This window comes from Triplophysa rosa, linkage group LG1 (genome assembly GCF_024868665.1).
Source record: "Triplophysa rosa linkage group LG1, Trosa_1v2, whole genome shotgun sequence".
In the NCBI taxonomy this organism is placed as follows: Eukaryota; Metazoa; Chordata; class Actinopteri; order Cypriniformes; family Nemacheilidae; genus Triplophysa; species Triplophysa rosa.
In genome coordinates, this window is record NC_079890.1 from 9,570,181 (window position 1) to 9,585,594 (window position 15,414).

General features: G+C 42.7%; 2 protein-coding genes across 2 annotated transcripts; both read left to right on the forward strand.

The window, feature by feature from the left end:
* Positions 1-3,989: 3,989 nt before the first annotated feature.
* LOC130546139 (thialysine N-epsilon-acetyltransferase-like) lies at positions 3,990-8,343 on the forward strand. The gene is made up of 6 exons (XM_057321285.1): positions 3,990-4,004; positions 4,917-4,968; positions 5,089-5,172; positions 5,940-6,041; positions 6,131-6,171; positions 6,414-8,343. Exons 1-6 carry the CDS (start codon positions 3,990-3,992, stop codon positions 6,585-6,587), a joined length of 468 nt encoding a protein of 155 aa, XP_057177268.1. The 3' UTR covers positions 6,588-8,343.
* Positions 8,344-8,675: 332 nt separating this feature from the next.
* On the forward strand, positions 8,676-15,213 carry tnfsf12 (TNF superfamily member 12). Its single transcript, XM_057334297.1, has 6 exons — positions 8,676-9,532; positions 11,000-11,081; positions 12,531-12,572; positions 12,660-12,683; positions 12,762-12,889; positions 13,141-15,213. The coding sequence occupies exons 1-6, from the start codon at positions 9,317-9,319 to the stop codon at positions 13,393-13,395; spliced, it is 747 nt and encodes a 248-aa protein (XP_057190280.1). The 5' UTR covers positions 8,676-9,316; the 3' UTR covers positions 13,396-15,213.
* Positions 15,214-15,414: the final 201 nt, after the last annotated feature.

The window sequence follows — 15,414 nt, forward strand, 5'->3', positions numbered from 1 at the left end:
TGGCCAAGACAAAGTTTACAATAACTTGCCCTTGCTCATCTGTGGTGCGAAAGTAAGCAACGGAACCGTAGGCTCTTTCCGATGCATCGCTAAAGACATGAAGCTCTCGAATGGCTGAAGGATTGTCGGCAGAGGCTGGGGTGTATGCTCGAGAGAACTGCAGCTGAGGAAGTTTTGGAAGTTCGGCTACCCAAGCGAGCCACTTCTCTCTTAAAGGTAATGGCTTTATGGGGTCATCCCAACCAAGGTTGTGCTTCCAGAGGTGTTGGATAATGACTTTGGCCCTTGTTGTGAATGGGATAATGAACCCCAAAGGGTCATACTGACTTGCCAAAGTTCTGTACATGTTCCTCATGGTAGGCTCAAAGGTCTCAACAGAGCGTAGATTGTACCCCAGGGTGTCACTGATACAATTCCAGCGCAGACCAAGAGTGAGTTCTTGGAGGTCAGCACTACTTTGAGTTAACCAGCGCTCACTATTTCTAGATCTGGCCTCTGTGGGTAAGTGTTGAATCGCGGATGGTAAATTGCATGCCCACTGTCTGATCTCAAAGCCCCCTTGGGAAAGGAACTGCCGCAGGCCATCCACTATCTCTTTGGCTTCACTTGTCGTCTGTACACTGTGAAGGCAGTTATCAACATAGAACGAATGTTCAACTATGTCAACTAAGTTGTCCATATCACCTTTGTGTCCTTGGACGTGGTGTTGGAGGGCATACTGTAGATGGCACAGCAAGGGCTGCAAGTAGTGCCAAACGGAAGTACCTGCCACTCATATATGTCAGGTTCTGCCTCCCTGCACATGTCTCTCCAAATGAAGCGCAGCACTGATTTGTCCCCAGGTAGCAAGCGTACTTGGTGGAACATACCTTTGATGTCCCCGCTGATAGCAACACTGTGTTGGCGGAATCTCAGTAGGACACCTAGTAAGGATGGACCCAAATTTGGACCTGGTAGCAGCTGATCATTCAGAGATTGTCCCTGATGTTGGAAGGAGCAGTAGAAGACTATTCTGTCTTTACCATTGTGATGCACTATGTGGTGCGGAATAAACCAGGACTCTGCACTTCGGTCTGCTTCCTCTGCAGTTATCTTGGCCACAACCAGCTAACTCCAATTTACTGATTTCACTACAGTACTGTAGACTTTAGTTCTCTCAGGATCTCGTGCCAGCATGCGCTCAGTGCGACGTAAGCTGGGAAGAACAGCTGTTTTCTCCGCATTTAGTAAACTCAGAGGGTTTCGTCTCAGCAATGGCGTAGCATATCGTTGTACACCGTCTACAGTCACCCTGACGGTGGCATTCTGTAGTAAGGTATAAGCCTCTTTGTCCTCTTTGGACCTGGTAACCATCTTGGTGTTGTACGGGAGGGTTTCATCTTGCCAGAGTTTTTCCTCTTGGTGGATCAGATCATCATTGGTTGGAACTGTCATGTGAAGACATTGCTGAAATCCCCATGAGGGCTGCATTGGACTCATCGGGCCTTGGAGGGACCATCCAAGTGATGTTTGAATAGCAATGGGTCCTCCAATTGGGCCTTGGCATATGGGCTGAACTGGTGTCAGGAGATGCGGCATGTCAGATCCAATAAGGAGCAACGGTTGCACTCTGTCCACAGGAGGCAGTGGTAGGTCCTTCAGGTGTCGGTAGGCCTTCTGGAGAGCAGCCACGGGATAGTTGTGCTCTGCTAGACACAGCCCAGTAGCGGTGAATGCATTATGTATAGCGAACCTCTTTCTGGGCTTGAATACTGACGACACCTCAAAGGATATAGAGGATCCCTCAAGTTCTGTGTGACATTGTTGAATTGTCTGTAATGGGAGCAATTCGGGGGTACCAGTTAACTTGAGCTGCTGCACTACTGGCTGAAGGACTATTGTTCTCTCTGACCCATCATCAAGAACTGCATAGGTTTCCATAGTGCGCCGACCATTGTGGAGAAGGACTTTAACCACTTTCAACATGACCTTGGGTGAACGGTTAGGTCGGTCAAGGTAAATCCTAGTAGACGGCGAGCTAACCATGAGAACAGCCCGGGATGTGTCACTAACAGAGTCATGCAGAACTGTGAGATGTACCTCTTTACAGACACTACATGGGCGCTTGCGGTTGCAGGTCTCAACTGCATGATTTCGACCACATCTCCAGCAGCGCTTTTCCTCTTTAATCCAAGTGATAATTTGGGTGGTAGTTAGTCTCTTAAACCGATCACAGGCATTGAGGTAATGGTCCCTGTTATCACAATAAGGACAATATGGCATTGGTTTCGACTTTGTGCTGTATTTCTGTGCTGCAGCATCAGGACCTTTCGAGCTTCCCTCACTGGTCAAGAGAACTGGTGTGAATCAATCCTTTGGACGTGCGGATGCTGTAGCTTTACCATAGGATTTGGGCGAGTCGCTCTAAAACATGGCTGCGGCTCTGCTGGAAATACGTTTGGCTTGACACTTGAGATCTCTAACCAGGCGGCCAGATCAGGAAGCGTATAGGTCTTATCAGTACCTGTCTGCAGAATTCTCTTGCTCAGGCAGTATTCAACAAAGCCATCACGATAGGCAGGTGGCAACTTCACCAGCAGACGATCCACATGAGAGCCACACATGAGCTCATAACCATTCTGGCCTTCAAGAGTCCTCAGCATGCCAACTAACGATTGTACGGAAAGTGCAAAGGAATCAAAGGCATTAGCATCTCCAATTTAAGTGGTGGACTGTTCATGATGGCACCCAGCTCTGACTGCACAAGCTGTCGTGCCCAGTGCGGGGGAGGTGCATGAATGAGGGTGGTTGAGTAAAGCTTGGAGCCTGAGGTGTCAGGGCTGATGTCCACTGGCTGGTAACTGGAGGCTGCACTGGATGAGCATGCGGGGTCACCGGAGGGAACAATGCCTGTTGTATCACATATGGACTTGTAAATGCGGCTGTGATGGGCTGCAGTGGCACCGCTGGACGACCTGTGCGTACAGAGGGTGCAGCGGTGGACATAACCGTGTTCCCTGAGGTAGTCTGGGATACAACATATGATGCTGACAACGCAGTGCGTACTGGTGCAGTTGTAGGGAGAGTCTGAGATACTGTAGAGACTCGCGATGGAGCTGTCTGTGACAGCAAGTGGAGCGCTGAAGCATCGGGGGCACTGACCGGTTCAGTAGCAGGTATTGTAAGCGCTAGTCGTTTAAGTGACAGTTGAGAGCTAGTATCCATCATCACCTGATCAGCTGAGCAGGGCTGCACGGAAGATGTCACCACTGGTGATTCGGAGGAGAGCTGCTGATGCAAGGAGGGAGACTGTGGGCACACAGCTGGACTGCTATGAATGAGTTGAGTTGGATCAAAAGAGCTAGCTGGTGAGTGTGAAGGCATAGGAGTGGCTGAGCCAGAGTCTGTAGTAAGCATGGATGATACAAGCTTCGCTACCTCTAGCTCAGTTTCTGCTTCTTGCAGCTTACGCTGTCTTTCTAGATGATTGGACAACGCTTCCTTGGCTGTGAGAGCTTCCTCCTGGATGCGCTGAGCTTCTTTAGCTTGTGTCTGCAGCCGCTGATATTCCCTGTCTGCAAATGAATCTTCCTCTACCTGTTGCCAGGACTGTCAAACTGCCTCTGCTTAATCCTCTCCTCCAAAGCAGCAGTCTGGACACTAGAGAGCTCTGGTGGTAGATAAACGCCTGAGGAGGTAACTGAATGCCTGCTGGTCCTGGAATGAGAGCTGGTGCCGCTATGAGACGTCTTCCTCGAGCTGCTTCTATGCTGGCTGGGACAGGAGGTAGAAGCTTTAGGAGGAGGGTCCCCTGCGGGTTGGTATCCAACCTCATATTCATCCAGGTGAGGTGGCAGATTTGTCCTGCGGCGAGGTCTATCCCTTGTCTCTGCATCACTTACTGCTGGGTCCATACTAGTTTTATGTTGCTCTCAATCCGGCTCGAAGGACCATTTGTAATGCAGCAAACTTTGCTACATTCAGATTTTAACTGGTTGAGGCGGCCAAGTATGAACCAGATTCCGGTCAGAGAATCAAGAGTGAAGGAAGGAAGTCTTTGAGGCGTTTATTAACAATCCAATATGCATGTCTCCAATATGATTTAAATGTTTGTGTGTTCTACAAAGAAACAATAGAAATAATTACAATCTACAAATGATCAATAACCATAGCTGACAATGTTAGCATAACACCAATGCAAATATGCCCAGTACAAATATATAACCTAAATATCTCTCCTTCTGAACACTAATACAATGAACACTATATAATAATATGCGGGGTACGACATTTCTATTAGTTATTATGTGTAAACCCGTTTGTGGTGGCTACATAGCGCTAGCATAGCTGATGACTCGGGAGAAATATCGCGGCAATCACGTCCGCAAATAACCGCAAAGGCGGAACAATACAAACAATGTAAACATCCGAAAACAGCGATAGCATACATAACATAATACTGAATTCAATATTGTGCAAACTCACTTGTAATAAATGAACACATTCAAAAAGACATAGCAGCAGCATGAACAAAGGCAGAAAGCCGTTGTACCGATAGGTAACACTAATACTGTTCCATCTAGGAAACACTTGAAAGCACTTTAGTTCCTAAGGCAGGCTTTCTGACACATATGAAGCACCATCACAAAAAATGGTGGCATACTGCAGCCAGGATGTACTGTAATGTGAACATGAAAAAGCTTTTAATTGGTTTATCGAAAGTCATCCCCTTAATATTAACCATTTTATTGTCAGCATAAATAAGAGAAATATGAGCCTTAAAAAATGGGGTTGTTGCCCATTTTGAGGCAAAACTATGAAAAAAAACTGGTTAAATTGTAAAAATATTGTTTTTTCCTTTCCTCTTCATTGTTCTATAAACAATGAAAGCAAAAGCTTCAAAAAACTTGTTTCTCTTGTCAAATGTTTTACATTAGGAACTGGCAGAATATGAGAAAGTGTCTGACCAGATTAAAATTACACAAAGAGGTAAGCCTACTGCAAATGTCACAATTCTTCAATAAAAATACATGATGTGCTGTGAATTCATGCTGTGATTTGCTTCTGTAAGAATTTGGAGCTGATTACAATATTACTTCTGTACTATAGATCTGGAGCAGGATGGATTCTCGAAAAATCCTTTCTTCCATGGAATTATTGCTGAAGTACCTGAGCACCTTAAATCTAAAGATGGTGAGATATTTAAGTTGCTCATGTAGGCTGCTCTTCAATGTGATATTGATTTAGTATCTATATTTACAATTTTCATTGTTACAAAGCAGCTGTACATGAGACATATTGACTATAAGCAAAACAATTAAAGTTATAACTGTAAAAACAAGAAAAAAGTGAAAACACAGAAGACAGACATACCCACATACAAAACACTCAACACACACAATATGCACACATAAACACACACGGACGCGCGCGCGCACACACACACGCACACACACAGAAACGCATGCACAGAGAAAGCACACATTTAAGATAAAGGAGAGAGAAACACGGGTCAAATATTAAACAGACTATAAATTCCTATATGCAATATTAATTAAGTAAAACTTTCAAATTCCAAAGCAGTCCCCCGGCCAGGCAAATAGTGCAAAGCAGTATGCAAAGGTGGCGAGGAACCCAAATCTCCAATGGAGAAAAAAAAACTCAGGAGAACCCAGGCCCAATCAGGGGATTCCAGTTCCCCTCTGGCAAAAGCTGCTGCCTCTGCACATAGTAAATAAACTTACTAATAAGGTAAATTATAGATTTAATTTGAAATTTTGTAGTGAAGACGTGTCAAGTCGCCGCATCCTTCTTTATCCAGCTCTATCATCTCAGCTAAAAAAAAACCATAAGCAAAGAGCCACACAATAGCACTGGCCTGGATTAGGAAGGATAGTGGATTTATATGGACAGGACTGTAGTTTTATTTTTGTAATGTGTCTGTGTGTGTCTCTTCACAGGTCATCCCAAAATTGGATACTCTTTGTACTTCTGTACATACAGTTCATGGAAAGGCAGAGCAGTGTACATGGAGGACCTGTACGTGAGGCCAGAGTTCAGAGGTAAGAAAATAACATTGTCTTTTTATTTATTTGGATGAAAAACTCATTTGTATTTGTAATGAGTAATGACAGTTTATGACTATTTTCAGGGAAAGGCATTGGCAAGGCTCTGATGGCCAAAGTTGCCCAGGTAAGAATTGTTGGTTACATACATTGAACATTAAACCTAGTTTCTAAAACAATTCTCACAATACCTTACATAAAACACTTGTTATTTAATTCTGCTCTAGTTCTGCTCTGATTCTTTAACTTGTCTTATATGTTTGCATAGTATTGTAAAGCCTGTATAGTAGTCACAGTGAATAAAATTGTCTGCAAAATGACTACATGTAAAACAGGTTTGGCTGTTTGTGTGTTTGTGATTCACCTCAGCTTGGTTTGGCTGCGGGTTGCACACAGCTGAATTTCACTGTACTGGATTGGAACAAGTCATCTCTGGACTTCTACCTAAAGCAGGGATGCTGGGATGTGACATCTGACCTCGGCTATCACTGCATGCGCTGTGAGGGTGATGCCCTTCAACATCTGGCCCAGGGAGACCTTTAAATTTTGCAGCACCTCTCCTGACCAGAGCCACGAGCAACAGGTTGTTTGATACGCACAAGAAAAGAATAAGCACCCAATCAACTCTCATAATGAAAGTCACCATGCTCAGCTCCCACATTTTAACAGTGAAATACACATTGGAAACTTTCTGAGGTAATAAAGACAAGAAGTATTGCTAAGAGCAATGTGGCAAATATTTTGTTTTGTTTCATAGATTTGTTTAGCTCATCTCTGTTACCTCAAAAAGTATGTTTTATAACCAAAAGCCAAACTGAGTTATTCTATTTATCTCAATTGGCCACTTGGTCTATAAGCCAAAATTTCAGAAGTCCACTTGTTGTTTTTTTGGACACTAGTTCAAGTTCAATTGTTTATTTGTCACATACACAGATATACACATGTACAACTAGCAGTGAAATGTAGGTCTGAACAATTATACTTAGACTGTGCAAGTAATATGGCAATAGATAGAAAGTAAAAAGTACAATATAGCAACTAACAATTGTAATAAAATATGTACAGTTATGATGGAGTAATTTATTGGATATAATTATTACACTGTTATTTTCTATCACTAGAAAAGAAATTGTGTTGGTGCTACTGTGGTTACCACTGCTTGTTTTGTTGTTTCTAGCAAAACACCTAGTCAAATTTGCTTACAATTGTTCTTATGATATTCTGAAATCTCTTAAATGCTTGTCAACTATGTAGTAATATATGGAGAATTGATTGGTACACAAGAGGGGAACCATTGGAGAGACCTATATCTGTCAGTTTTTGATGTAGGCCTACATACAGAGGTACTGTGAGAGCCACATAACTTTCCCTAAGAAGTTTCCATTTAACTTCATTTAGTAACTGTCACACTGAGTGGTACGGTTCACTACGGAACGCATTTTTTCCCGTTTCCACTGTGAATGGTACCAAAATAGCGAACCGTACCGTAACACTTTTTGGGACCCTTTCGTATGGGTTCCTAGCACAATAGTACCGGAACCTAATGGGTGGATCTAGTCTCACTGCAGACCGTTGATTGGTTTACAAAGAATCGTCACTTGCGCGTGCTACAAGGGGAACGACAGCACAGGACGCGCCATTTTTGAAAACACAGCCGAGACCAGAACACAAGAACCAGCTGAAGCGAGAACAGGATCTGCTGTCCTCCATTGTTGTTGTTTACGGATTGCTTCGTCGCGCGAGAATGCCGTCGATTGCTACTTTCTGGCAGACACCACGTCTACCAAGTAAGGGTACTGTTGGCAGTGGAAACCCAAGCCTGATACGGGTTTCTCGTACCGAATCGTACTGTACTGAACTGAACTGCACTGAACCGTACCGCTCCATGGAAACGAGGAGTGACAAAGACATGTCACCAATACATACAAAACTACACTAGAACTGTAAATAGGATAAAGTCATGATTGGACTTTTTTTTATCTTCGTCTTGAAATTTTAAACTAATCCAGATATGTTCCTGCCAGTAAGCTTGTTAAGAAAACGGTGTTATAGATATGTGTACTGTGCGTTATAACATGAACAACTGACATGTCATAACTCCCTCAATCCAGAATTTTGGTATGTTACATTTTATGACCTGTTAAGAAGTAACTGTTACTATGGAGCACTTTGGAAGATACTGTAGGCCTACTGTACTGATACTGTACAATTATACTGTCGTAATGATAAAAAAGTTACATTGTTGCACGCTGCTGTATCCAGTTTACTGTGGAGTTTTCTATGATCTGAAGATCATGAATAAAACTACATGTGTCCACGTATTGCTGTTTTTTATTCGTCTTTGGTTTTTAAACTGTGGTTGAGATGAGCATTAAGATTTTCAATCTTAAAATAAACGTAATGCAAGGACAGTTCTCCATCAGCGATCAAAAGAAAAAATAGTTGGACGCTGGCGAGGTGGAAAATTGCATCGATAAAATGCTGAATTTCTTGTTAAAGTTACCAAACCTTAAACAATCGCGCCATCGTGTGGTTAAATTAAAAAGTGAGCGAATTAATTTATAACAGGAAAAACAGTACGCCTGCAAAGTGCCTATCATGTTATTTATTTTCGATTACACTTTAACTAGCATGTGCTCGCCTTCTCTCTAAAATATTGGACGGTACACTCAGCTGTTCGACTAGAGTGCAAGAAAAACATGAGAGGAAAATGCACTTGATGATTTGAGGCAGGACGAAGCGAAATGGTATTTCACTACGGAATATGCTTGGCACCGCACGAGGGGGAAGGAAATATTTTTTCCACTGCTGTGCAGGACTCACTTCCCTGCAGCGCATACTTAAGCGCATGGACGCAGATGGAGGGCTTTTAACCTCTTATCGTTCATGGTCTGTTTATCAAAGAAAACGCGGCAAAATCATGTCAATGAGTCACGTAACTTTAAGGTGGGAATAAAATCCAAATCCTAACAGGTTGCTTTGTTACTGGCAACTCTCTGCAGACGAGTGAGAGGAATATTTAAGTGTCTTTTGGGCTAGCTGCAGTTTTGGCAATTAACGCAGACAGTTCTCCATTTATCAAAGCATTTCAAGCGGCGAGTGTCTCCGCACGTGTACGCTACTACGGTCATTCCTGCAACGTTTGTAGATTGCAACCAGGTTTGCCCTGGAGTTAACGCTGCTCTAAACGCGCTGCAACATCTGCATTTACGCTCGATGGACCTACAAGTGAAGCTCCGAGATGTTCGCGTGGATTACGGACAGAATGATTGATGTGGAAGCTCCAGTGCGCTAAACGATTCGTGTGCGCAACGATGCAGCGGATTCTTCAGAGGAGACGCATCCGCACACTGCGCTTGGCTTGGTCGCTCATGGCCGTGGTCGCGCTGTCCCTGGCCGTGTGCAGTGCCATATTTACAGTGTGGACATTGCGGCAAACGCGGGACCTGTCGAGGTCCTTCAAAACTTTGCAAGAGCGTTTAGAGCAGGTAAACATGTTTACTTGTCTTTGTTATTGCCTTTTAAATAAGGTCCGATGCTCCTAATGTGCATGCATTCTCAAGCATATTTTCCCAACACATGTATGTTATCTGTACATTCGAGCTTTCATCACCCAGTATTTTTGCAATAATTTTCTCTCCTTTAATCAGCAGGTTATGCAACACACTGGCCGTAAGGTCTCTCTGAAAGCTCTTGCGGCTTTTGGGGAGGCATATCATGAAGAACGTACTCGTATAATTTAGAGGCACTTGATTATACAAACATAAAGCTTCTGCGCCGCTGGGGGTCTGCGGGGCGCGTTTTTACGACCCTTTCAGACTTTGCGCGCAGGGTGCTGTGAGTTATGGCCTATTTAGTTTTGAAAGTCGCCGCCAAGTGTGATGGCTCCGTTGCCAATTTCGCTCCATGTTTAGGACAATTTACTGGAAATCTTAGCCTGCTTGGCACGGGCGCGTTTCGTAGCCAGATGACATTGCCTTTTAAGCGTCGTGCATCGTAAAAGCATTTGTATAATTATGGTTAAATGAATTGCGACTCCTGGGCTACCATTTAGAGCCTGAAGTTTACAATCAGATGCAGATGGGTAGCTGTCACGAGTCCTAAAAAAGTTGAGACAGGAGTAATTCAGTGATGGACAAGCAGGTTACAAATGCTGAATCAGATAGCGCAGACCCGAGAATGTAACCAAATAGTCACAATGAATTGATTGACTGCAGTGAAGCATTATTGTGTCCCTGAAGCTCAATTAGTGGTTGTGCGTTCGATTCCCAAGGAACACATACTGATAAAAAAGTGTATTCCTTTGGATAAAAGTGTCTGCCAAATGCATCAATGAACTCAGTGTAATGTAAAGTTATAACATGATGCTGACTTTGCAGTTCAGTACAATTCATTCCTGTAGATAATTGTAAATGGCGAGCGTATATCCAAATGCACTTTTCATAAATCCAGATGGACAGGTACTCTCTTTACTTCTAGGCTCGACCACAGCTCCTTTTCCCAAACTGCTGGCAAAGCTTTCATGTGCATTGTTAGTCATTATTCTAAACTTAATTTAATGCTTGTTTTTAACACAAGCATTTAACACTTGTGCATTTCTTGCAAGGTGTTGTTGCCGGATTTTATTTAGAGGAAGTGGTTGACCTATTAAAAACAGAGTTTCAGTGTTTGCCAGACTTCTGGTGACTGTTTGTTTGTGTCTCGCTCCTGAACGCCTCCAGCTTATTTCAAAAGCTATGACTACTGCACGGGTCACCCGCAAAACGTCACTTAATAGAAGCCAGCAGTGTTTCTCCCCAGTGGTCCGCTTGAACCTGACACACATATTTAGATTTCATTCCTGGCCCAGTCACGCTGGTTGCATCTGTCTCCCATCTCTGTCTGCAAAAGCTGTTTAGCGTGATAAAAAATGGTATTTGTTTCGTCGTCTCACAAGTTATTTTTCGCTTTCGCAGGTGAATATGCAGCGCAAGGCCATCTTTCAGCTCATTCTGGAAAAACGTGAACTGCTGGAGAGTCAGAGGTTCCGCAGAAATGGTAATAATGGACATTTACAATAAACATTTGTACTTGTCGGCGTTGCATTTGCAGCTTGCCAGTTATAGCAATTCTAGATGCTTTTCAAAGGAAGCTAAATAAAACTGTAGGCCTTAAAGAGATGCAGGAGATTTATAAAACACTGTAAAACCATCGTAGCCTTAACGTGTTTAAGACACAACAACTGCCAGTGCCAGAAAACCTTGGCTCACCTGCAGTCTTTGCAGCTGCTGAGGGATGATCTTTGGTCACTCGTTGCACGCAATATTTACAGAAACGAAAACATTTTGGATAGCAAGGCACCTTGGGTAAACCATTGGGTACATGTTTCCAAAAGCTGCAACAGGAAGCAGTAGACTGAGTGACAACAGAAATTATAGGCTTGAGCTGAATGGACACGCATCCAGCAAAACCAACTGGCACAACGACCGCAAGGGCACAGCGGTTTCAGACGCATTCTAAAACAAGTGACCCCTGCATTGAAGCCTGAAATAGCTTTAATTGGCAATTGACTGACTTGTATAGTTTACTTTACTGACTTTAATAGTTCTGCCTCGAATTTGCTTGTAATTATGCGATAAGGCATCTGAAGTGGATGTACTGTGAAAAAACTTGTGCCAGCAGGGCAAAAACAACAAAAAGCGAGGACGTACAGCCAAAAAGATCAACAAAATAAACATTACTCTGGAACAGATGGACCATCAGAAGTCTAATGAGCAGCTGCAAACCTTCAGCTGACACCTGACGGCTGTCTGATTTCAGAGCCAAAATGCTTATCCACAGTCATTCCTCAAAATATATTGTTTTCCTAGCCCAAAATAGTGCCCCTTGGGGACAGTCAGGCCGGTCGGCCAGAATCAACATTCGGGTTAACCATTTCTATGAGGTTCCTTTTGAAGTCTGAGACGTAGGTGATCAGTCAATGCACATTTTGACGGTATATCGGGAGTTCAGGCAGCTACCAAGAGGCGAAACCGAAGAGGGGTAAAAAAATCTCTAAAGGTGTTTTTTTTTAATTATTGCATTTAGTTGAACGGTAGTCATAGCTGTTCTAGTCTATCCCATTTTATCGGAAGATTATTTTATGCATGACAAAGGTTAGGAAAGAGCCAACGATCCATATTTTTTGCAGCAGCCTTTGTTGACTGGAACCAGCTGGTGGGGTGAAAGTAGAAAATACGTCGACCGGTGGCTGTTGCTGGAACAAAGGCTGCGAAGTGTAGAACAGAGCTGAAAGGAAGTATTTGACCATCTGCTTTGACAATCAGGGCCTCGACTGGTAGATAAATTATTCTAGATTAATCCACGATGTTTGCATCTGCACAGCTGTTAAAAGTTGCGAGAGCTCCACGCGGATGCTTAGGTGCTTGTCTTTATCAAATTTCAGCCTGGAGAGTTTGGTCTCTTTTTCCAAAACATGCCTCTTTTTTATCTGTTTTATCTTGCTAGCACCAGGGAGGAAAGAACGGAAAGTGGCCTCTCACTTTGAGAGTAAGTGGACGATTATTTTGCAAATCTTTTTTTTTCTTCATTGAAACACCCAAATGCTGTTTAATGTATCTCTAATTCTTTCAACAGTAACCAAAGATTCTGTTCAAAAAGGTGAGTTATCGGTCACATAAAGTACACATAATATGCATCATGTGGAATATTGTCTAATTCTGTGTGTTTGTGTTCTAGTGGGGACTGAGGGAGTTATTAAAGGATGGACCGAGGAAGTGCTGAATATGAGCAGGGCAGTGCATTATAATCCAGAGACCGGCACCTTCAAAGTGGAGCGCAGCGGTGTTTACTTCCTTTATTGTCAAGTAAGTCGAACAGCACCAGTATTCGAAAACTATAAGAGAGTTTCTCGTATATCTTTGACCGCCCTAATGATAGACCCGCTTATTGAAATTGTATTTTTATAGCTGGTTTCTGGGTTCATTTAATCTAATAAATAAATGTATCTTTTTTCTTTTTGTTATGTCTATTTCTCTAAATTGGCCTGCCATAACATTTCCGTTTCACTTGTCCTCTTTTTCCTGTGGTTTGGCACTAACTGCGTTTCCACCCCCAGGTGCACTTCAATGAGAACCAGAGTCAGTATGTGAAGCTTGAGGTGTCTGTCCCAAAAGGCCCTTTGCTCCAGTGCATGGAGGGGTACGGAACCACACCAGCCTCCGGCTCGCACAAGTTTCACTTCCTAAAGCCTTGCCAGGTCTCAGGCCTCCTCCGCCTTAACAAAGGGGCAGAGCTCAAAGCGGTCACTGGGAGATCCTTTAGTCTTCAGGAGTCGGGTAAACATTACTTTGGCCTCTTCAGAGTTAACTAGAGGCATGGTTTTCTAGACACTATGGACTACATCGTTTTATAGTTTTCCATACATCACTGGTTGAAATCACCAGACTCGAAAGTACCTAACCCAGACTTGTCTTTGACTGTGGTACCTGCCGTTGCCTTCAACAAAGAGTTTCTCTATAACCAGCTGAGCATGGTCATACAGTAGATGACCGTTTTATGTACACAAGTGCCCTTCCACGAAGATGTCCTAGGGATGTCAATGACTGCACAACTTGGATCAATCTGTGGAGAAACATTTCTCGGTTGGGCCGCAAATGCCTTATTAAACGCGAAACCAGCACAATTTCGACCATATAAATATAGCATTTAATTACAGCATTCCAGAGACTTTGCTCCAGCAGCGTGGTTGGCTTATATACTGGCATAACCAGTTCGAACAGAAGGACGATGGGTTTTCGCCTGAGTTGCAGGCCACTACAAGCATGAGAGGTTTCACCACTGGTTACTTGGCTGGACCAAAACAGAGTTGCCCCAGCTGCCTTACAACTGGATGGGTTTCGTGCAGAAAAATAAAAGTTTTGGTTGTTATGGCAACTCTGAGGGACTAAATATGCAATTTAAAGATGACCTTTATAGAAAACGGCATGGGAAATCAGTCAGATACATTTTATTGTTGATGCTTTTATTTGCAACAACAAGCTCCACCCCTCTTTCCAAATACGCTTAGTCACTGTGACCAATATGAAACACATATTTATCAAGAAAGAGATTAAGGCAGTGACTTCCTAAAGTACATGATATGTCTTGTGTACTGTGCTGAGTTATTGAGAGCGACTTGAGATACATATGGGATGAAAGTTGACTTGAAGTGATGGCATGTTGATCAACGCTCTTTGGTTTGTGTGTGCAGCACAGCAGAGGAACCTTTAAAAAAGTCACATTATGCCTCTAGTTTTTATACTGTGTATGTTGTATGTTATTAAGGGAGAATTTACAGATTTTTATACCATCGTAATGACATTTAATCTCACTAATAAGAAATATATAAAACCACTGGTGCTCCATGTTGACTCAGTTTTGTCAGTGTCTCCAAAGTCTTTGCTTCTCAAGCCGTTCATAAATATTGTAAATTTAATTTGAAACGGTGATTACAACGGCCATTGTAAATGCACTTTGGCCCAAATGAAGCACTGGCTTCCTCTTTGTGTTTTCCTCATTCTGCCTTCATTCTGCTTATTTCCACTTGCTTCTGGACTCTCACTTCCTATATCTGAGTCTGCAGCAGATAGTTGAAAACCTTTGAGGAAAAACATATGCTTATTCTCCCCCTGCTCTCTAGCCTTATTCCTGCTCCCTTTTCTACTCAGTATTTTTTCCACTGTTGTGGTTCACTCCTCACACAAAATTCATGTTTGGCTGTCAAGTTTCTGCTTATGAAACAACACTTAAAGGGATTGTTTACCCAAAATATGAAAATTCTGTCGTATTTACTCACCCTCAGATTGTTCCAAATCTGTATAAATCTCTTTGTTCTGTTCAATGCAAAAGAAGATATTTTGAAGAATGTATGGAAGTAAACAGTTCTGGTGCACTTTTGACTACTATTGTCATTTCCATACTATGGTAGTCAATGGTGGCCAAGAACTGTTTGGTTCAAAGAAATGTATACAGATTTGGATCAACTCAAGGGTAAGTAAGTGATGACAGAAGTTTTGTTTTTATGTGAACTGTCCCTTAAGTCCCTTTAATATAACCCTTACTGCTTAGAGATTACTTTTTGTGAAAGTTAATGTGGATTTGAAGCGATGGAGGAAGTTCTGATTTTGAATTAAAAATATTCTTCTGATTATTTTACCTGTTTATTTGACTTAAAGAGTACATAACATGAGATCATGAAAATGACATTTCATGCAGTGTGTAATGTTGCCGTGTTTGAAAGTAAGCAGTCTGCCAAGTTGTAAATCCGAAGGTGAATGAATAACAAGTTATTGGCTTAGAAAAAAGGGAGTCGACTCTGAATCATGCAAATGAGTCGTACCTAGTCCGATTC

Excerpts from the sequence above, each read along its gene's own strand:
- LOC130546139 (XM_057321285.1), top strand. Across the intron at positions 5,173-5,939 it reads GCACCTTAAATCTAAAGATG|GTCATCCCAAAATTGGATAC; the intron begins GTGAGATATTTA and ends GTCTCTTCACAG. Across the intron at positions 6,172-6,413 it reads TGATGGCCAAAGTTGCCCAG|CTTGGTTTGGCTGCGGGTTG; the intron begins GTAAGAATTGTT and ends GATTCACCTCAG.
- tnfsf12 (XM_057334297.1), top strand. The coding sequence starts at position 9,317 with ATGTGGAAGCTCCAGTGCGCTAAACGATTCGTGTGCGCAACGATGCAG. Across the intron at positions 12,573-12,659 it reads AGTGGCCTCTCACTTTGAGA|TAACCAAAGATTCTGTTCAA; the intron begins GTAAGTGGACGA and ends TTCTTTCAACAG. Across the intron at positions 12,890-13,140 it reads TTTACTTCCTTTATTGTCAA|GTGCACTTCAATGAGAACCA; the intron begins GTAAGTCGAACA and ends TTCCACCCCCAG.